At 38.3% G+C, this 23,570-nt stretch overlaps 1 protein-coding gene across 2 annotated transcripts in view; it reads left to right on the top strand.

Annotated features, from left to right (window-relative positions):
• Positions 1 to 23,570, top strand: part of SLC25A21 (solute carrier family 25 member 21) — a 523,908-nt gene that overhangs the window by 291,865 nt on the left and 208,473 nt on the right. For both annotated transcript variants that reach the window (XM_017858964.1, XM_017858970.1), the window contains one exon: positions 14,688 to 14,736. In XM_017858964.1, the coding sequence (XP_017714453.1) occupies positions 14,688 to 14,736 (49 nt within the window). The remainder of the gene's footprint in view (positions 1 to 14,687; positions 14,737 to 23,570) is intronic.

The raw sequence follows: 23,570 nt of genomic DNA, 5'->3' as shown, positions 1-23,570 counted from the left end.
GGCCAGGTGTGGGATATAATCTCCTGATGTGCCCGTTTGCTTAAAGCGCAGTATTGAGGTGGGAGTTACCCGATTTTCCAGGTGTTGTGTGTCTCAGTTCCCCTGGCTAGGAAAAGGGATTCCCTTCCCCCTTGCATTTCCCAGGTGAGGCGATGCCTTGCCCAGCTTCAGCTCTCACTGGTTGGGCTGCAGCAGCTGACCAGCACCAATTGTCCGGCACTCCCTAGTGAGATGACCCCAGTACCTCAGTTGAAAATGCAGAAATCACCGGTCTTCTGTGTCGCTCACGCTGGGAGTTGGAGACTGGAGCTGTTCCTATTTGGCCATCTTCCGTTTTGGTAAGTTTTTCATGTGGAAATAAAGATTAGCCTAATTAATCCACACCTAGTAGAAATCTTGTGTGATTAAACTATATGGCTGCCTATAAAAGGAATCTGTGAAATGGAATCAACCTTCTCCCTCTTTTCCCCCACAAGCCAGACCATGATAAAGAATGTGTGTATGAAATTTACCTGGAATACTTGGCTCAGTAAGGTGGAATTCATGGGAGCATGGCAAAGAGGCCAGTGTAGAATAACAGTTCAAAAAGAATTTATGTAGCTGTGGTTCCAGGTCATCAGCAAATATAAAATTAAAAGCTGACACCTAAAGACAAGTATTGTAGCAGTGTGATTAATTAAGTGCAGACAATCGTGGCTACATAATAAAGAAAGCCAATGGTCAAAGTCATTTACTCCGTCAAGATGAATATGATTGCAAGAAGTAACGCTAGTTAGAGTGGGGAAAAAGCATTACAATTTCATTTTCTTTTTCTTTAGTGGTAACAGGTGTCAGTGAGTAATGGGAAGAAAAGACCTGGCTACTTGTGACCTACAAATCTGAATTCTTCATTTAGTAAGATGATGTGTATTTGCTTGATGTCTTCTACCTGTTTCTGTACATCTAATGAATGACTGAAAGTTGAACAGACTTTGTAGTAACACTTCCTCTTTCTTCTTGTAAGATATGCCCTAGGAAGAGCACAGAGGGAGGAAGCTATTTTCCTGTGCACACATGTGGACACATTACATATCTCACATATTTATACATATTTTTGTATATAACATATACATGAATATATAGACATTACGGAACATATATAGTTATAATCTGTATAATTTACTCTCATTGCTTAATCTCTGTGTGGTCAATATAATAGAAACATCTGCACAATACAGTGGTAAATCACAGGCATGGTGGGTGGGTTGGCAGGTCGGTTGGTTTACTTGAATATCACTTTCTAAGGAATTTTTTAAAAATTCTGATGTAGGATCATAATTTTTATTATTAAATTGTGATGAACAGAGAATATAAGCTAAAGATGAACTTTATGGCACCTTTGGAAATTTTCAGTTAGCAAAGTTTAAGAACTACTGGAGATTTTAAAAAACGACCCTCCATATACTATAATTGTAAAGTTATTTGAACCTAGTAGGCTAAACAACAGAATTTCTGGTCAGATTTGGGCAGTAGCATGCTGCTAAGATTTTAACAATTGCCTCCCTTGAAAACAAACAAAAACTGTGATTTGTAGCATTTGCCAACTTCCTTAGTGGAAATACTCCCACCACAGCCAATTTTGAGCTACTAACATGATGCCACTGAATGCAAAGTGAGAGAGTGCGGCATGCACCCCGCCTGTGAGAGTCAGCTTCAGCTCATCTCTGGAGGGGTGGGCAGGGTGGAACACAATCTGTTCCTGACTCTTGTGTCAAATCGAGGGCTTCTTTTTAGGCAATTAAATCAAAGAAGAAAGGAAAACTAACTCTATAGAAGCTGTGAGAAACAAAGAAGAAATCCTCAGAAAAGAAAAATATATTTATCTTTCTGGTTGATAGAGAGGTGGAAAGCAAGCAGAGTCCCCAGAAATGGGCAAGTCTTCTGTGGAGTTGAAATAGAGGTCCTGATACTGTATAAACTGCCCTATTCCCCAAGCCATAGAGCTTAAACCCCTCCTTCAGCTGCATTTCTGGATTTTAATGACCTTCCAATGTTGAAATGCTGGTCAACATGAAAAATTTTTTTCCTTTTTAGTTTTTTGAGATGAAGTCTTGCTTTGTTGCCCAGGCTGGAGTGCAGTGGCATGATCTCTGCTCACTGCAACATCCACCTCCTGGGTTCAAGCAATTCTCCTGCTTCAGCCACTCAAGTAGCTGGGATTACAGGTGTGCACCATCACACCCAGCTACTTTTTGTATTTTTAGCAGAGACAGGATTTCACCCTGTTGGCCAGGGTTGTCTCAAACTCCTGAGCTCAGGTGATCTGCCCATCTCGGCCTCCCAAGTGCTGGGATTACAGGTGTGAACCACCTTGCCTGGCCTTTTTTTCACTTTAGATAAGCAAAATACAATACAAACTATTTCTGAATGAAATATATATATGTAGACACACAAGTGCATGCATTACATATCTCACATATCATACATATTTATATGTAACATATATATGAATATATAGACATTATAGAACATATATAGATCTATAAAACAAGTGGCCCTCTATTTCTCTCTCTTTTCTTCACATTTCCTTCTCTTTAAAGACATTTTATATGCTCAAAAGAATTTTTCCATCTGCCAACTAATGCACACCTTATTTTCCCCTGGTGTGTTTCTCCTTGCATTGCTGGTTGTGGTAAAAACTCACATATAGCAGTTAGATTCCATAAAAGACCAACACGTCTGAAAATTGGTTCACTTACCCAAGTGTATGTGGAGCTTGCTTGGGGTCTAAAATAGAGTTAAATAACAAAGATGAAAAAAGAATAACTTCTATTGAGGTAAGATACCAAACAATAATTTTTAAAGACGTTATACTGAGCTGAAATTGACTTACATAAAAACTTTGTTTACAAGTGAGATTTTCATTAGTTCAATAATTTTCAGCCTATCCTTTGCATTCAAAGTGTGAGTTAAAAAAAAACTCACTTATTTTAAAACTCTGCCTCAACTTTTCTTCCTCCTTTAGACATGCTCCATTTACCATGATTTCTAGACCATAATGTGTGCATATGGTTTATACCTCTGAAATATATTTCCCTAAATTCTTCAGTGAGTTAAAAGTAAACTCTATGAGAATAGGGAGTATACAATGAGGAAAATTGCATTCCCTGTAGACACATGCTATCAGCCATTGCTTAGTGTTAGTTATGTTTAAAAAATATATGCACATTGTAAACTTACGTGAAAGTATTTGCTTTAAGTTTTTCAAGGGAGGCTGTGGCTTGCTCAAGCACATAACTTTTAACAACATCTTTCAAACCTGCCAAATCACATTGCCTATTTGGCCAGTGCAGTGTGTATAATATTAATTTACTGTGCCACAAAGGTAGTGCACCTTAACTATTATTAGGGGAGAGTATAATATATTTGATTTCCCTTTATGAGTCTCACATTGCTTATAATTGAGTAGGGCTACCACATTTTCTGGGCAGGCTATCAAATAGGATGTTGTAATGATTTGCTTGACTAGTAGAGCAGATGAAAATATATAAGTTCTGTCTGTAGTTGTTCTGTTTTTGAATTTGAAATTTGCACAGTTTGAAACCATTCATTCCTCTATGGTTCTCTTTAAAATATAAAACATTCTTTTATATAAAATATATAAAATATATAAAATAAAAAAGTATTCTTTTATATTTAAATACTTAAACATATTACCACAAAATCAGTTAAGTAAATGGTTAAAACAGTGTGAATTTCAGAGAACATAAGAGAGGTCTCGGATTTAATTCGAAAGTATCAAGGAAGTGGCAGTAGTACAATGCAAAGATTTGGGCCTGATAGAAAGAAAACAGGTTTTACTTGTAACTGGCATCTCAGGGAATCCTGAATGCTCCAATTGTTGGTCTGAACTGTTTTGCAGTTTACTGAGATATTGAGATATTTTGTGCTTCATAAAATACTCCTTACCAAAATTATTTTGGACATATAATTCCTCTGTTTTACTTAGAGGATACATACAGACTCAAAACGTATCAATAGACTTACTTCCTCTTTTAAACAGTATCATAAAGACAATACAAGTAAATGGAAAGATATCCTGTGTTCATAGGTTGGAAGAATTAATATTGTTAAAATGTCCCTACTACTCAAAATGATATGCAGATTCAATGCACTATCAAAATTCCAGTTTAATTTCCACAGAAATAGAAAAAATAATTCTAAACTTTGTATGGAACCACAGAAGACCCTGAATATCCAAAGCAAATCTTGAGCAAACATAACACTGAAGGCATTGCACTACCTGACTTCCAAATCTATTACAAAGTTAGAGTAATCAAAACAGCATGATATTGGCATAAAAACAGACACATTGATCAATGGAACAGAATAGAGAACCTGGAAATAAACCCATACATTTATGGTCAATTGATTTTCCACAAAGGTGCCAAGAACATACAATGGAAAACGCACAGTCTCTTCAATAAATGGTGTTGGGAAAACTGGATATCCACGTGCAGAACAATAAAATTTGATCCTTATCTCACATCTTGTACAAAAACTAACTCAAAGTGGATTGAAGATTTAAACGTAAGACCTGAAACTGTAAAATTACTAGAAGAAAACAGACATGACATTTGTCTGGGCAGAGATTTCTTGGATATGTCCCCAAAAGCTCAGGCAGCAAAAGCAAAAATAGACAAATGGAATTGCATCAAACTAAAAGGCTCCTCCTGCACAGCAAAGGACATTATTAAGAGAGTGAATAGACAATCCATGGGTTCAGAGAAAATATTTGCAAACCACATCTGACAAGGGACTAATATCCAAAATATATAAGGAACTCAAATAATAGGAAGAAAACAGATACTCTATTAAAAATGAGCAAAGGACTTGAAGAGGTATTTCTCAAAAAAAGACATACAGGCAGCCACCAGACATATAGAAAAATGCTCATCATCAGTAATCATCAGAGAAATGCAAATCAAAACCACAGTGAGATATCATCTTACACCTGTGAGAATCACTGTTATTAAAAAGATGAAAAAGTGTTGGCAAGATTGTGGAGAAAAGAGAACCCTCATACACTGTAGGTGGGAATGCATATTAGTATAGCCATTATGGAACACAGTAATGTGGTACATCAAAAAACTAAAAATAGAATTACCATATATGATCCAGCAATCCCACTTATGGGTGTATATCCACAGGAAATGAAATAAGTATATTGAAGAGATAAATGCACTTCCATGTTAATCATAGCATTATTCACAGTAGTCAAGATACGAAACCAACCTAAATGTCCATCAATGAATGAATGATAAGAAAATGTATACAATGGAATATTCTTCAGACCTGAAAAAGAAGGAAATCCTGTCATTTGTGATACCATGGATAAACCCAGAGGACACCATACTAAGTGAAATAAGCCAGACACGAATAGACAAATACTACATGATCTCACTTACATGCAGTATCTTAAAAAGTCGAACCCATAAAATAGAGACTGGAATGGAGGTTCCCAGAGGCTGGGAGAGATAAGTGGATGGGGAAAGGGGAGATGTTGATCAAAGGGTACAAAGTTTCAGCAAGGCAGTAGAAATAAGTTTTCATGACCTATTGCACAGAATGGTGACTATAATTAATAATAATGCATTGCATATTTCAAAGTTGCGTAAAGATTAGATTTTAAATGTTCTCACTACAAAAAATTCGTAAGTATATGAAGTGATAGATATGTTCATTAGCTTGATTCAATCATTCCACAATGTATATGTGTATCAAACATCACATTGTACCCCATAAACATATAAAATTATTATTTGTTGATTAAAACTCACATAATTTTTTTAAAAAATAAGTAAGATCAGTTTTAAAAATTATCATCACGGATTCTTTGGACTGGAAGAGTTCCTTGTCTGTACAGTAAATTTTTAAAACCTTATCCTCTACATACCACTGAAATGGAATTCCATAATTGTAGCAATTTTATTCTTTTATATAATTCAGTTTCTTTTTCAACAAAGATTTATTGAGCACTACTAGGTGCCAGGCCTGTTCTGGGTACTTAGTGCGTACTGATGGATAATACGAAGGTCTCTGTTCTCATGAAGTTAATTTCTATCAGAAGAGACATATAGGAAACAATAAACACAATTAATAGATAAATGATATAGTAAGTTTAGAAGTTGGTACACACTAGAGAGAAATGAAAAAACAGAGCAGCATGAAGACATTTATCAGTGTTGGGCTAAGGAGGGGCAGGTCTGTGTTAGAGTGGTTGGGGTTACTCTTGGTCCATGTGAAGGGTGTTGACCAAATGGAATCTGGGGGAAGAGCATTCTAGGCAGCGGGAACAGCGAGACCAAAGGCCTATTACTGAAGGCCTGGCAAGGCTGGGAAATAGCAGAGAGGCCAGTGTGACTGGAGTAGAGCCAGTGGAGGGGAGAGTAGTAAGACAGCAGGTGAGAGGAGTAATGAAGCTACGGTTACAGGTAGCTTTCCTCTGAGTATAATGGAGAACCATTTTTGACCAGAAGAATGACATGAAATAACTTCTAATTTAAAAAGATCACTCAGGCTGTGGGGTGAGAACAGACAGGAGGGGTCAAAGGTAGATGGAGGGATACGTGTTAAGGGCCTGCTACAGTTGATCTGCTGATAAATGATAATCATGACCTAGACCAGAACGGGAGAAGTAGAGGTCATGAGGGATGGTAGAAATCTGGATATATTTTGAAGTAGAGTCAAAGAGATTTCCAGATAGATTCAAAGAGGGTTGTGAGAGGGATAGAAGCATCCAGAATGATTCTAAGGTTGAGCATGTTGTTTCCGAAGGGGATAGAGGTGTGCAGTGTCAGGAATCCAGTTTTAGACTGAATATCTAGGCTACCAGATATTCAAGCAGAGATGTCAAACAGGCAATCGGATATTTAAATCTAGACTTTGAAAGGGAAGTCTGGACTAGAAATGGAAATTGGTGAATTGTTTTTTGGCATAATTGAAACCATGGATTTGGTTGAGATCACCAAGAGAGTGAGTGTAGGTAGAGAACTTCTTCAGTGGGTTTCAGGTTATTTGCTGTAATTTATTCAGTGGGTATATAAAGATAAATGCTCCCTCTTCTCAAAGATTTCATCATTTGTTTTGGCTACACAGGCTTCTCACAACCTAGAGATACCATTCACATAGACTACAGTGTCTGATGTTGAATACTGCAATGGCTGGGGAATTGGGGAGCAGTGTGGAGAGACAGAGTATCGTATGATAAATGTTATTTATTTATTTATTTATTTTTTGAGATAGGGTCTCACTCTGTCACCCAGGCTAGAGTGCAGTGACATGATCTCAACTAACTGCAACCTCTGCCTCCCAGGTTCAAGCGATTCTCCTACCTTAACCTCCCAAGTAGCTGGGACTACACATGCACATCACCACACCTGACTAATTTTTGTATTTTTTGTAGAGATGGGGTTTCACCGTGTTGGCCAAACTGGTCTGAAACTCCTGTCTCAAGTGCTCCACCCGCCTTGGCCTCCCGAAGTGCTGGGATTACAGGTGTGAGCCACCATGTCCAGCCAGATAAATGCTATTCTTGGTGTATGTGATACAATGTAAAACAATTAGTGCATGCAATGGAACTGTAGAGAAAGGAGCAGTGAATTGACTTAGTAATAATAAAGCAGAGTAAATTTAGAATACTCTGTTCTCAAATAATGTATTAGAACAGAACAGTGTATAATAACATTGTATATAGTAAAATAAACCGTGCTAAAGGATCATTCAACATTGTCCTTTAATTATATTTATGGCTACTACTTTGGGTCACCCAGCTTATCTTCTACATACCTTCTTCCTATTGCTGAAAAGGTTATTCAAGCCCATTGCAACACTGTTTCTGGGTAAAGGCAGAGGTAGAGTGGGAAGGAAAGCACAGGAATGACATCAGCATTCTACATTTCTGTACCTATGGGTTCCATTAGGAGTTGGCAGGGATGAGGTATGTTCCACAGCCAATCAGTCCATGTATGTAGTTACACACTCACTATTGTCTCTTTTCTGTGACCTAGGTTGTAAAGTAATGGGTAGAAAAAAGGGGCGGGGTGGAGATAAGATCTTCTGCTTTACGTTGTAAGCATTTTAAATCTCTGAAATGAAAAAGAACAACCTAATGTTTTCTGGGAAGTGATACTTTTGATGTGGTTTTTCTACTCCTAGCTCATAGGAAAAGGATATTGTTGAGTTATGAGATATCTATCAGTGGTCATAGGCAAAGTTGGTGACAATTTTAAGAACTACTTCCTCATGTGTACACACACACACACACATTTACATTTTAAATGATCTTTACTTGCCAGAAATCAGCCTTGTGACTTAGGGCAAGTCATCTCAAATATAAAGAATACGCAGGCCACAGATGATATAACATTTTAATTTTAAAATTTTAAATGATTGTCTGTGTTTTCTGTCATTAGTTTTTAATCAGAATTATAACATAGTTCCTCAAAGAAGGTAGACAATTTGGGATAAATGTAAGCAGTTATGTAAGACTAAAATTGATGCAGAACATAAGTAACATTTCACACTGTCAACAGCAACACTAAATTACTAGGCCTGAACCATATTTTTATGCGTATTGCTGTTTTCTACTCAATGTCTTCCCTTTACATGTAAGGCCTTTCTCAGTGTGTCCCTTCTGTGCTGAACTTTGAAATCCTTCAGCCTTTCCAGCATCCTTGTTGCAGCATCAGGCTGTGTTCTCCAGCACCTAGCACATTACTCGCATGCACACAGTTCTCAACAATCATCTGTCAATCTATTAGGTGCCAATTGATTAGTTGTTTTCTAACATTTACATAGCAGGATATGTGATTAACAATATCATACTTCTGTATTCAGGTACTTACTGTGCTTTATTTATTGTCATTTTATGAATGTTTCTCTGTCCTTATCTGCTTATTTATATAGGGTTCAAACTAATGAATTAAATCCAGAATAAATAGCTGCCAGTTCAATTTATCTTGAGAATTAGCTGACATAATGGCATCGGCAGAAACCCTAATCAGCATTAATTTATTTATTCATCAAATACTTATTGAGCATACTGAGTACCAGCCATTGTGCAAAGTGGTGGGGATACAAACATGGAGAGGGCAGATGGAGTTTCTGTCTTCATGGAGCTTCTAGATAAGAAAAGAAACAGTGGTAGTGTCACACAATGATACAAGTTCAGGGAGCTCCTGTATCAGAATTAGATTAGCATATGTGGTAGAAAACCCAAATCACAGTAGTGTAAGGAAAATAGAAATTTTTCTCCAACATGAGTGTCTGGAGGTAGATAACCCAGAACTCCACTATGTCTATGTTGTTGCTGTGCTGTGTGTGGCCTCTATGCCCAAAGTTACCTTGTTGTCTATCATGGTAGCCTGTGTCCATATTCCACCACTAAGAAGGGAGAAAGAGAAGAGCAGTCTCCTGCTCTGTAAAAAACTTCCCAGATGTTGCTCAAACCACTTTCCCTTACATCCCTTTGGCCAGAACTTAGTCGCATGGTGATACTGAGCAGCAAAAGAAATTGGAAAACGCAATATTTATTCTGGGTGGCCAGGAAGAAGAGGGGATGCCTACCAAGAGGACAATTAACCATGTTTGCCCCGGGATTTCTGGGAAAATGGTTGAGATCTGAGGGTTAGTAGGATTCTCAGAAGTATATGTACATGTGTCCTTATAGAAGAAAAACATTCCTGAGGAAAGAGAAAGTTCTAGGAATTGAACACTGAGAAGAAACTGTTCTCTCACCAATCATGATTAATCATTGTGTGACAATGTTTGTACTTTTCTTTTTTTTGGAAAAGAGTGCAGTGCAGGTTATTTCAGAGGAAGGTGGGGGTGGTGTTAATGATCAGTGAAGTTTTGTGGTTGAACAGGCAGGAGATCTTCTCAGAAAAGATGAAGTCTGGGAGAAGGGTTTATGACAGGGTGGTGTTAATCTTTTCTCAATATTGGCTCAGGCTCAGGCATGTACTTGAGGCAATTCAAAGGCCAGGGCATTCAGGGGCTATCCCAAGGTAAAGTTCAGGGGATAACCCATGTATTTTTGTGCCGGTGGTAGGGTCAAATTACTAGTTTCATTCAAATCTTAGACATATAGTCATGCTCACTAACATGACATGAATCTGCAGAACCAATGAAAACATTTACAATATATTAAATTTACAGTATCAGTCTGCTTTGGGACTTTTCCAATTTTTATAATGTTCAGCCTTATAAAATCAGTATTTTGTCTAGCTTAAACAAATCTAATAGTAATTCTTGTTTACTTGTTATTGTGATAAATCAGCAGTTGCCTGAAATAAAAGTAACATATGGAACATTTTTAACTTTCTGAAATGCAGTATGTTATTTGAGAAAATATATGTTTTTATGTTTTTCTAATTATTTTCATACTGTCATTTGATTATGTTTTGATTCTGCTTTTTATTCCCAAAATGAATGGAAGTTACAAATAGTCCAGCTCATTTAAAGTTAAGCATGACTTGAAGACATTTTGTCTCTAAAATCACTTTTTTGTGGTTTTAAGATCAAACACCAAATTTAAATCTAAAATCAGCTAGAGAGTCTAAGAAAAGCACTGATCTAAATTTATATTTAGGATGTTATGTATTTTTTTTCATATTCCTTCTCAAATACTATGAAGTTATAACTTTTTTCCCCAGAGAAAGTGTTTCTATGGTTGGTGGTTGGCAATACAATTTTTATATCATGAATGAGTAGGGGAGATTGAACCATTTAATTCCTCTGTGGCTGGTGAGTTTAATAAATGCCAGGTTGGTAAAAGCAACACTTCCAGGTTGTATTTGTCTTGAGATCAGTGTGTCTTAAAATCACAATTAGGATGGATTATTAAATGGAAGCTGATATTTCAGAGTCATAGTCTTTTCTATGTTAGACTTTAATTTTATGAGAATAGAGAAAGTATTAAAATTTGTGCTCACCAGCTCATTATTTAGTTCGTGCCTTCATACTAGGTCATAGAATTGTCAATAGACACATGGTACCATTCAGTTTTTTGAGGTCACTTCTAGGCCTATGTAACATGATTAATCTGATTCTATTTATATGGTTTTCTTCATAAATAATAATCAGGGTCTCACAGTCTTTAGCTGTCTGTGGAGGACAGCAAGCATCCGTTCCCACTCTGAGTGAATCCAGATTTAACTCTGAACTCTGATGAAAGTCAAAACTTCCATATAATTTCCAACATTTGTGTTCTCTCTGCCTGTAATGCATTTTATCACTAACTTAAATTCTATAAATTATTTGTTTTGATTAAAAACAACAGTGAATAAATAATCACACAGAGATCCTGGACCAAATATATTTGACCATTTAGGTCCCATTTTCCTTTTGGTCAGTTCACAGTTTTGCAGGTAGTTTCATAGATGGCCATTGACTCTCAGATTTAGAGGTACATGGGACACCAAGACATCTATGCTATGATGAGAGACAGTGCTTTTACTGGTAAACTGTTTACCAATGGAGAGAGGGCTGGGACATCAGTGCTGTTGTGCTTGCATGTGAATACTGTGATTGGGAGGACTGGGGGAATTAAAGGGAGGGGATGATTAGATTATTGGGAGAGCACATTAGCAGAGGTCAATAACACTCCTCTGCTTACAACTCCTCGAAATGTCTTCAGTAAACATGGAGTACATTGGTAATAAGAAAAAACAGCCAAGAGCTATTAAAAAAAGAAAATCCTTCAGGGGCTTCTCGTGGTCTATGGGATAAAGCCGAAGTGCCTAAATGTGAACTTGAGCCTCACCTGCACACTTGCAGCCTCATCTCTTGCCATACCCTGCCTTCAACCCTAGGTTGCTGTAATGTTCAAGTGCTTCTTGCCTCTTTTCTTCTTTCTTGTGTGCAATATCTTTCCTCTATGCCTCGTGCTCATGCTGTCCTCTCTCTGCCTTGAATCCCTTTCCCACCTCTCACCTGATCCCATGCTAGGTCAGGGGCCTCTCTCTGATGTGCTCCCATAAACTCTGAGCATTGCACCTCCTTCCATGCATTACTATTTGTTCTTATGTGTCTGTTTGTTCCCCTCACTAGACTGTATCCTCAATACCAGACACATAGAGGGTAACCAGTGCAAGTTTGTCAAGTGAATAAATGAGTGTTTTGGTGCATACTAGGGGATTGAAAATAATTTAAATAATCACAAAAGTATAATCATCTTATTGATTATCTGTTTACTACCAGAAATGTACATTAGCACATAGAAAACTGAAACAATTTTGCAAATAAACAGATTTATATAATAAATTTAATATTATAAATTTATAATATATTATATAATGTATTATAATATCTACTATATATAATATATTATAATTATAATATAATGTAATTATATTATAAATTTATATTATAAATTTATTTAATGTGGTCTGATTCTCCAAGTCTTGCTGTAAGCTTTAATAAGTTGTTGCTATTATGGGTTCTTTTGGTAAACTTTTTGAGAAATGTACCAACTAGTGCTATTTGGTATGTGTTTTTTGCTTCTACTCTAATGTCAAGTCAGTGAGAGAAGCTTTGTGTACTTGCTTTGGTAAACTGATTCTGAGTATCTTACTTTATGTGCATGAGGTGCCCGGAAGTGTACTTAATGGATTTCTGCTACAGTGTGTGGTAAGGATGCTATTTTAAAAGTCTGAGTTCCCAGAGTAAACTTTTTAAATAGGAGTAGGGTTTTATCTCATAACTAATATAATAAAGCTTAAATTAGAATTATAAATAATATATGTATATGTATGTTTATGTTTGTGTATATATATATATATATAATCCCATCATGGGGGCAAGACCCTCATGACTTCATTTCATATATATATATATGAATATATATGAGTCAGATTCAAAAACAGCAACAAACATAGAATATTAGACCTCATAGTTATTCTAGGCCATTTAATCTTTTGCTTTACAGATAAGGAACTGATGTCATCATGGGTAAATGATGATTCCCTGAAGGTACCAGGACAAAAATTCTGGTCACCTGATTCTTACTTTGGGGGTAAATGTGAATTCTCAAGCAAGGAGAAGTATGTGGAGACTTTACAGCTGGCAAGGAAGATTTCTACTCATGCTACCTTGAGAAACAGGGCTTAATAATAAAGCTAAAACGGTACCTAGAGGCTTTGCTGTTGCGTCCAGCAATCCTGTGGCCTCTGCTCACCTGAGCCTGTCTCTTCCTGTCTCTAGGCAATGAGACTCCAATTGGGTCCTTGACTTGGGAAGCCTTTGGCACAAACATCCATGTTGGATCTTATTAGTTGTAGCCAAAGTAAGACAGTTTTGGTCAATACATAGGACTTTGCAACCTAGAGCACGCATATGCAGGGAAAACTTCCTAAAACTTCTGTAGAAACAAAGGGGGCCTTCAGGTACAGGCCCTTTGAGCTTTCTGGACCTGCTCAGTATGGGGAGGAAAAGATATTTTGTGTGGATAAGTATGGGATGGGGAAGATAAACTACATCATAGCTAAATTCAAGCTGAGTTAGTTTATAAATGGAGGTAAATGCTCTACCTATAAGAAACTACTCACAAATACTGTTGTGTGGCCTTTGGGCAAATCAGTTGAACATTATCAACCTCAATTTTCTTATCTTAAAGGAAAGATAATAATGATACTTACCTTGTCCACTCATTGTGCATATCAGGACCATGTATGTTAAATGATCATCCATATGTAGATAACTATTACTGTTATTACCTCTGTAATACCGTAACAATGACTACTATAATTATTTTTATAACTACTAGTACCTAACACTACTGTACTACTCCTATTGTTGCATGCCAGTAGTTTGTATTATAATTGAGTAGTCTGCTCAGTTAAACAATAGGAGAGAGAGAGTTTTACAATTTATTTGCAAGAAGCTATAGTTCTTTCACTGTGCAATGGTTAAGATCAGGGCTTTGTGGGAATTAAAGCTACTTCCTAGATGTAACATCTTAGACAAGTTATTTAACTTGTATGCTTCAATTATCTCATTTGTAAAATGGGGATAATACATTCTATCACATAAAGTTCTTGTGAAGATTAAATGAGGTAATCTAAGTACTGCTTAGAACAATGCCTAGCACACAATGATCTCACAAGAAATATTCTCTGTTAAGCTATTAATATATTGATATGTATTGTATTTTCATAACTACCTTGGGAGAGAAGAGGCATCATTATCTTTGTTTCGTGGGTACTGAAACTGAGGTTTCTGATTTGCTGTATTTACTAACATACCAAAGCTGGGAGAGATTCAAAGAGCCCCCTGCTCTTCCTTCCTTCTTTTCTTTCCTCCCTTCCTTCCATATATCCTTATTATTGGGCTGGAATAGGAAGCCACAACTCCCATCCAGTTGATTGCAATTAGCACGTCTGATTCTTTTTTAAATGTTCTTTCCCCTCCAGCCCTACCTCCCTGCCAGAGCACTTGTAAGAAAGTACTCACTCACATATCTTATTCCCATTGAAATAAAATCATATTATGCTTCTGTCTTTTGCCACTAGCCTATTACTATTAGCTGTCATATTCGAAGTCTCAAGTTCTTTATCTGAACCCGCATACTCAAGAAATCGACAGGATCAAGGAAATAAGAACCAGCGTTTACATAAGTGTTTATTGGACTTTTCTTTATCATCTTTCAGGTCTTGTAGAAATTTGCCTGATGCACCCCCTAGATGTGGTGAAAACCAGGTAAGGTTCTGCATGAACAAGTTTTATTGACTTTGGCTAATATCCAAATTAAGATCTGTCAGAGCACTAAATGCTAGGACTTGTCCCAGGTCAGTAGCTTCTCTCTATAATGGCAGTTATATTTGCTTCTAAAGAAAGTACTATTTGACAGATAAAATGTGAACAGTGAAAAGCATGGATAAAGGTCATCTGAAGTATGTAATATTTTACTGCCTTTACATGACAACCATAAGGCATGATTTGTAGCTGTACTGGTAAATGAGGTAAATTTATCAAAATGATGTAAAAACTAAACTTTATCCAATGGATTATGACAGCGCATTTTCATTTGGCATTGCATAACAAATCTCTATTTAATAGTCAGTATTTTGGTATGAGACTTCAAAATTTCAAGTAAGTTTTTTACATAGTGCTTAAATAATTTATTCCTATTGCTGTTTGCCAGTGCAAAATGCTATATTTTCAGGAAACTACAAGGGCATAATATGGTCGGTGCAAGCCAGGGCAATGTATTAAATCTATTTACCAAGAAGGAAAAAAAGGAAAATAACAAAACTTTGTGGGGATAATATGATCTAGAGCACTTTTAAAAAGTTAAACCTGTGACTGAATTACTGAACTTTCTATTTTTTCAAATTGGAAGCTCTTGGAGTCTAGTGAAAATTTCCATTTATTTGCACTATATGAAACCCAAGAGCACCATGCCTAGGTTGGAGCCTAACAGCCAACAATGCTATGCAATAATGGTGGTTAAAGAAACGATTACTGCCTCAATTAGGAAATATTTGATAATTCAGGTTGGTCACTGGATGGACGAGTTACTTACTCTACCTAAAGAGGCAGTGGAATCTTAGGCTGGTTGCTGAAAGCAAGAGAAGGTGACTATGGCATGCAAAAATAGTATTACTATTCTAATAGAGGTAGAGAAGATGGAAATTTGGCTTCTGTCTTAGCTGGAGCTGCTGTAACAAAGTATTATAGACTGGGTGACTTAAACAACAGACGTTCATATTTACAGTTTTGGCGGATAGGAATTCCAAGATTAAGGTCTTGGTTGATTCAGTTCTTGGTGAGGGCCCTCTTCCTAACTGTAGAGGGCCTCTTTCTTGCTGTATCCTTACATGGCAGAGATAGAAAGTTCCGGTGTCACTTCCTCTTCTTATAAAGCCATTAATCCCATCATGGGGACAAAATCCTCATGACCTCATTTAAACCTAATCACCCCCCAAAGACCTCACCTCCAAATGCCATCGCATTGTGGGTTAGGGCTTCCACATACACATTTTGGAGGGACACAAGCATTCAGTTTGTAACAGCCTCAAATCACTAAACTCAAAGAGAAAGAAGAAAACAAGGGGCCCTGCATGGTGGCTCACGCCTGTAATCCCAGCACTTCGGGAGGCTGAGGCAGGTGGATCATCTGAGGTCAGGAGTTCGAGACCAGCCTAGCCAACATGGTGAAACCCCGTCTCTACTAAAAATACAAAAATTAGCCGGGAATGGTGGCACGCCCCTGTAATCCCAGCTACTCAGGAGGCTGAGGCAGAAGAATCACTTGAACCCGGGAGGTGGAGGTTGCAGTGAGCTGAGATTGCTCCACTGCACTTCAGCTTGGGTGACAGAGCAAGACTCCATCTCAAAAAAAAGGAAAACCACAAATTATATTCAAATGCAAGATATGTGCATCCCTGGGCCATCTTTATTACAAGGTTCCAAAACAGAAGGCAAAACTCCCTGGGATTTCCCTCTTAGATTCTGTGTTAACCTTCTTTGAGAAGCCAGATTATTGTTGCCAATCTCACTGAGAAAATAATCTTTTTCATTTGAAGGTAATTTCCTAAATTAGTAAACTGTTCCAAAGAACATAGAGGAGAAATAAGAGTGATTTAATCCAGACGCAATATTAGAATATGGTCACTCATTCACTCAATGCTTTGTTCATCCTCTCAACAGATGTGTATTGAGCATCTAGTGTGTGTGGGTTTCAGGATAGCTCTGCCCTCAGAGAGCTCACAGTCTGCTTAGCTAATTGAGATCTCATCCCAATGAACTTCAAAACCTGTATCATTTTGTTGTACTGGAATTGAATTGAAAATTTCTTGAAGTGGATATAACAAGTTACTGGGGCTTTATACCTTCTTTGTTACATAAATATTTTCATTAAAATGGCATTCATTCATTAGAGTTAGTCACATGACTTTGCCTAACTTCAGCAGGAAGATACAGTCCTTCCAGGTGCTCTGAAGGAGAGGGGAATTGGATACAGCGTGGTATTTGACCTGCATAATGAAAAGTATGTTGAATAAAGACTCACAATCATAGAGTAAACTGAAAGGCACAAATATGGGCAACTGACATTGCAACAGAAGTAGAATATGCAAGATTGAAAGGATATATCACCCAGGCACTAACAGAGAGGTGACATCAAGTGGGCAGGAGCAGACCACATGTGGGAACCTCTTCACCATCACATTACACAGGAGATGACTGTGTTTCTAAACAGAAATAAATTCATACCCAGGTAAGAGTGTTGATCGTTTACAGAGTTTAAAAAATCCACTTGAAAGGAGTTTGGAAGCAAATTTTTAGAACCTGTTGTTACTCATTCAGCAAGAAAAAGATTAGGCACAAATAGAACCCCAAAACAAGTCTTGACTCCAAAAAGTAGACACATTTATTTTGCCATACTCCAGCATGTGAGATATTGTGGAAAATGAGCCATTTCCATATTTGGATTAATTCAGTATACTTCTCCTTAATTAATAAAATCCAGTAAAAAAAAAACTGTGACATAAGGTTTGGTTTCATGTATCCCATGCCCCACTTTGACAATGCCTGCCACAACTTAGAATACAGTACTCTCGGAATACTGTGTCATTTAAAAAGTGATCTGCTAAAATCACCAATGCTAAGTGGTTTCATGTATTATCTCTTACAGTTTATCATTTATGTTATTTATTTTAATATTTATCAAAATAGTACATGTATGTCGTATCAAATTCAAATAATACTCCAAGCCTTGTGTCAATTAAGACAGGCTAGGTTATGTGGCTGTAACATCAATAACAAACTTTAAATCTCAGCACATTACAAAAACAAGGATTTTGTGTCTGATACAACTGGGTATCTTCATCTGTCCAGGCTGCATTAACAAAATATCATAAACTGGGTAACTTATTGACAACAGAAATTTATTTCTCACTGTACTGGAGGCTGAGACATCTAAGCTCAAGGTCCTGGCAGGTTTGATATCTGGTAAGGGCCTGTTTCCTGTTCATAAAGGGTGCCTTCTTGCTGTGTCCTCACATGGTGAAAGAGCAAGGCATCACTCTACGGTCTCTCTTGTAAGGACACTAATCCCATTCCTGAGGGCTGTACCCTCATGACCTCCTAAAGGTCCCACTCCTGATGCCATCACCTTGGGGGGTTGGATTTCACCATATGGATTTGTGGCGGGGCGGGGGGGGGGCACAAACATTCAGACCATAGCCAGGGGACACTCTGCTCAGACTGAAAGAAGCTCTGTTTGAACATGTGCTTTCCCCATCCCTGTGGGAGGAAGAATACAGCTGAACGGTTTCACCCTGGTGGTTAGAGCTCTGACCACCTGTGTCCTTTTCACCCAACCTATCATTAGGAACTAACCACTTGACCACACTTAACCAGAAGGAGAAGAAATATGATACTCCTACTGGCCTCAAGGAAAGGACATGGTGTCAGTGTGCCAAAGGCATGTCTTTTCCAAGCCTTGTAAGCATGAACATCGTTCCCCTACCATGCCCTCTCCACCTACCAGTTCCCATTCCAGAGGTAAGGACCTTTGACTTTTAGCTGATTCCATTGTAATTCACTTCAACATTTCTAAATATTATACTTATACTGGTTCTATTAAGTTGAACAGTGTCCCTGCCCCAATTCACATCCTTCCCAGAACCTCAGAAGATGACTTTATTTGGAAACAGAGTCTTTGTAGATATAATTATTCAACTTAAAAGGTGGTCATGTGGAATAGAGTGTGCCCTAAGTCCACTGTGACTGGTATTCTAAGAACAAGGAAAGAGACTCACAGAAAAAGACATGCTGTAAAGATGGCCAAATGCCATCTTCTTTGATAGCAGAGATTAGAATTCTGCAGCTACAAGACTATGAATACCAAAGACTGCTCACAATCCCCAGAAGCTCAGAGAGAGAGGTATGGACCAGATTCTCCTTCAGAGCTTTTAAGAGGAGCCAACACTGATGACACCTTGATTTTGGACTTCTGGACTAATGAACTGTGAAAGAATAATTTTTTGTTGTTTTAAGCCACAGGGTTTGGGGTAATTTGTGATGCAGCCCTGGGAAACTAATACACCACTCTTTCTTAATTTGTCAGCTTTAAATGTTATTTATGACATCTAGAATTACACGCTATCCCCATTTCCCCTTCTTACATCTGTCCCATTATTGATCCATAATCAGTTGTTTGCATTATTTTGACTTCACTGCTGAACCAAGTAGTGCTCAAGGATTTATTTTTCTGGAACTAATTATTGCCTCATATTTTCATTATTTAGTTCTCTATAAGGCTATTGTTAATTGCAATGTCTTCCTAAATGTTTCTTCAGGTTCCTTTTCCCTACTGTTTCCACATTGTCAAACTCTTAGCAGATAATGTGGTGGGGCTTGTTGAAGGTGGGGTTTTGGCAATTACTTGGCTTTTTTGTTAGGTCCTCTCTCATCTCTCTTCCAATATCAAGATTTAATGTCTTTTCTGGGGATACTGTTTCTCCAGTGAAGAATCTTTCAATCAAGATTGTATGTGTGTGAAGGTCCCACTGTTAAGGACGAAAATATTCTTGTCATCCTCTTGTTTCTGGTATGGGGCCGCTTTCCTGCCCTCCACTGCCCTCCAGTCTGAAGCTGCTCTTATACAGTCTCCAAAGAGTAAGCCTCAGGTCTTCAGGGTGAGGTGGGAGAGAAAACATACATGGACTTTCAAACAGTGCTCTTGCTTCTGGTCACATATTCCCACTTTTCAAGTTATCTGGTACCTCCGAGGCCTGAGGCATCCCAGGGATATCCCAGGGTCTTTCCTGGCAATCCCTTCTTTAGGTACTTAGGGTGCAGCCTTCTCTGCCCTGCTAAGGCAGTGACCATTCCTCCATTCGTTTCCATCTTGCAAAAATGAGTTGACATTGCACATTCACTGTGACTTCCTGCTCCATCCTCTTTGTCCCTGTGGGTTTATACTTATTTATAATTATTATTATTATTTTGTTGCCTGTGTTAGTCATGGCCCAATCAGGAGAATACACCCACTCTGAGTATTTGAAACTATGCAAAGTCAATGCAAGGAATTCCAGAGGTAAAGGCCTTTGACTTTTAGCTGATTCTGTGTAATTCACTTTGATATTTCTAAATATTATACTTATAATGCTTTGTATTGAGTTGGATGGTATCCCTGCCCCAATTCTGTCCAGATTGTAGAAATGCTGAGTAGCCAGCAAAGGACTGTGAGGCAACCTAGAGATTAGCAATAGCACCACCACCTCAGGCTGAAGGGACCAAGGGAGGAGATGGTGCTGTCAGAGCCCAGGACCTGGCAACACTGCTGGAAGCTAGAATCATGGTAGGTCTGTCTAGTGGGAGATGGAGCCTCAGGACACAGCCACTGCCTGCCTGAGGTAGAGAGGGATGGGAGAAGTCCTCTGCTTTCTCCCTTCTCTCCCTACCTTCAGAATCCCACTCACCAGTGCTCCTATTTGCTGAACCCAGGGAAGTCTGGGAAACCAGCCTTGCAGAGGTCAGCCCCTTCACTTTACAGAGCAGAGCAGGACAAGATAGGAGTGAGAAACTGATCTGAAGATAAGCAGAATGGGGACTGACATACTGTCGTTTTTGAAGGGTTTGGAGAAAGCACTAAGAGAAACATGCATTTTCAGTTCAGCATGTTGAATTGCCAAGAGGCTTTCTTCAAACACACTTTGTATTTTAAAAGATGGTTAGAAATTATCATTGATACATATTTTATGGCAAGATTCCAGGCACTGTGGCACTTAACATAGGAAAAAAGTTTATTCTGCTCCATGCAAATATGGCACCAGGGATAGACCTACTGTTAGCAGAGGCCAGCCGCATGACAAGTGATGTGTTCTAAGGGTCCCCAGCTCATTTTAGCAGAGGATATTTGACTAAGAAGCTGTACATATAGCAGTTACGTAGAATCAAGGTCTCCTTTGAGAACCTCCCCAGAGACCTGTATATATATATATTGTTTTATAGTTCTGTTTATACACAAACAGAGCTGTGTGTACAATTGTGAGTGGACCCCTCATTAAGAACCTATGGCTACAAATGACAAAAGACCCCATTCACTTGTATAGCTGGGAAGGCCAAAGGGTAGTTTCTGGCTTCGTACTTTCCAGTGGTTCAAATAAAATAATCTTTAATTATACTTCTCTGATATACTCTCTTTCTCCCTCTCTCCCTCCTTTTCTCCAGCTATCCTTTTCTTATATAGGCTTCATTTTGGGGTAGCTTCTCACATTTGGCACTAGATAGCTTTGGCAGCTTCAAGCTTGCATGGTCCTTGGTGTTTGTGTGTGTGTGGTTAATAGTTTTGGCGCTAGAGTTAGGCTGCCTGGGTTCAAATCCTGACTCCTCCACTCATTACCTATGTGACCACATTACCTATGTGACCAAGTTACATAACTCCTCTGTGCCTTAGTTTCCTCAGATTTAAATAGGAACAATAATGGTATCCACATTATTATGAAAAATAAATGAGCATACATACACACACACACACACGCACACACACACACACACACACACACACACGAAAGCATGGTGTTTAATCCTGGGTTAGCAAAAATGGGGGGAATACAAAGACAAATGGAGTCTACAGGGTAATGAAGAAACCTGAGAGAGGATACAAGTGTGGGAGGAGGAAGTGTTTACTATGCAGTCAAGCAGTTTCAAGTTTCTAAGCCACAAGACTTATGTGTTATGTAAGCACTACATTCAAATCCTTCCTCAGCAAGGTGTTTGCAAGTAGAGCATCATTCTGGGCAGAAGAGCCTTGGTTTAGTGTCTGTGTTCCTTCTGGCCTCATGCCACACATCATGTTGGGGCTGTGTGCTGACATTATTCAGTATCCTCTAGAGCTAGCACTGTGCCTTGCCTTCAGGAGGTGCCCAGTGAATGCTGTTGAAGAAATGAGTATTTGGTAATAATCAAAATAGTAACCTCAATAGTTCTATAGCCAAACTGAAATGTCTATAAAGTGCATAATAGGTAGTCTTCATTGTGTCGTCTTCATTGAAAAGGGAAGATTTCATGAAAAAGTGGGAATTTAGAATCTGTTAAGATAAAAAGGGAGACATTACTTGACAGGATGGTGGGCAAAAGATTACAAGCCTATGGTGGAGTTTCAGGGACTGGATTGGGAAATAACTAGGTAATGTAAGAAGTTTCCCATTAGCTGTGCCTGGAGCAGAGGTGGGTGGACTAAGTGGGGAGAGGGATCGAGGGTGCTGAGGGAGCATGTGGAACAAGCTTTGAGATGGGAAGTGAAACCCCAGACTCTGTCTAGAACAGCGCTGGCTAATTGAAACAAAATGCACCACACACATGTAATCTTAAGGTTTCTGAGGACCACATTTAAGGAAGTAAAAATGAAATAGGTAAAATTAATTCTAAAAATAAATCCTATTTAACCTCATAGATTCAAAATATTATCATAGCAACATGTTAATCAACATAAAAACTATGAATATTTTCCATTCTTTTGTTTTTCGTACAAAGTCTTTTAAATCTGGTGCCTATTTTACACCTAGAGCACATCTCAATATTGACTAATAAGCCACATTTCAAATGCTCCATAGCCACATGGGGCTAGAGGTCCCTGGGTTAGACAGCGCAAGCCTAGAATGCGATGTGAAAAGGAAGGTCTTTACAGAGAAGAAGGACAGAGTCCAGTGGTTCTTTCCTAAGAATACTCTTGCTTGGAATGAGTTGATAGTTGCAAATAAGCAAGGTCCTAGGTGGGGGTAATTTTGCTACATGGCATTTCAAGGTTTGTACCTGTGTGGAGAAAGTAGCATTCGAAAGCCCCAAGGATTTATGGAAATCACAATCTGAGAGAGTTGTAGCTTATATCCCTTTCATATTTTTAATCCCAGGAAAGGAAATGGCCCATTGTGCTTCAGGAAGAAAGAATTACTGAGGTGTTTCTTCTGTTTTACCCTGAATCATTTTTTAATCATTTTTGTTTTCAGTTTTGAACAGAGCATAAATCAGGTGCATACTACATAAACTGTCAACCCTACAAGGACTGATCTTTTTAAAAGTGCCCCAAAGGCACAGCAGTGGGCCTGTAGTTCCAGCTTGTCAGAGGGCTGAGGCAGGATTGCTTGAGGCCGGGAGTTCTAGAGCAACCCAGGGCAACATCGCAACACCCCATCTCTAAAAATGAAAAGAAACATTTTTAAAGCATCGCCTGTCAAATACCTCAAAGAACTGGAGAGCATGTTTTCTGGTGGTGCTGGGGAATAGGAGAAAGTGGGGTGGGGGGCATTTTCACATCTCCTTATAGACATACAGTTAAAGACTAGTGGTGAGTGGACAGGCCAGTGCATACTTTGGCTGTCATCCTTCTCACCCCTCATCAGGACTTAACTTACACTAAGAAATATTTTCATACTTCTCTCAAAACATATTAATCACTAGGTGAAGTCTGAAGACTCACATGGGTTGAAAATTTGGCATCCACGTGTTGTTATATATGCACTTATGGGGCTTTTACTAAATCTGTGGAGATTGATTTACACTCTCTATTGGTAGCTCCCAAA

Source organism: Rhinopithecus bieti, unplaced genomic scaffold (assembly GCF_001698545.2).
Source record: "Rhinopithecus bieti isolate Rb0 unplaced genomic scaffold, ASM169854v2 scaffold_2435, whole genome shotgun sequence".
NCBI classification, from domain to species: domain Eukaryota; kingdom Metazoa; phylum Chordata; class Mammalia; order Primates; family Cercopithecidae; genus Rhinopithecus; species Rhinopithecus bieti.
The sequence above is the reverse complement of the archived record's forward strand: the minus strand, read 5'-3'. Positions and strand labels throughout refer to the sequence as shown.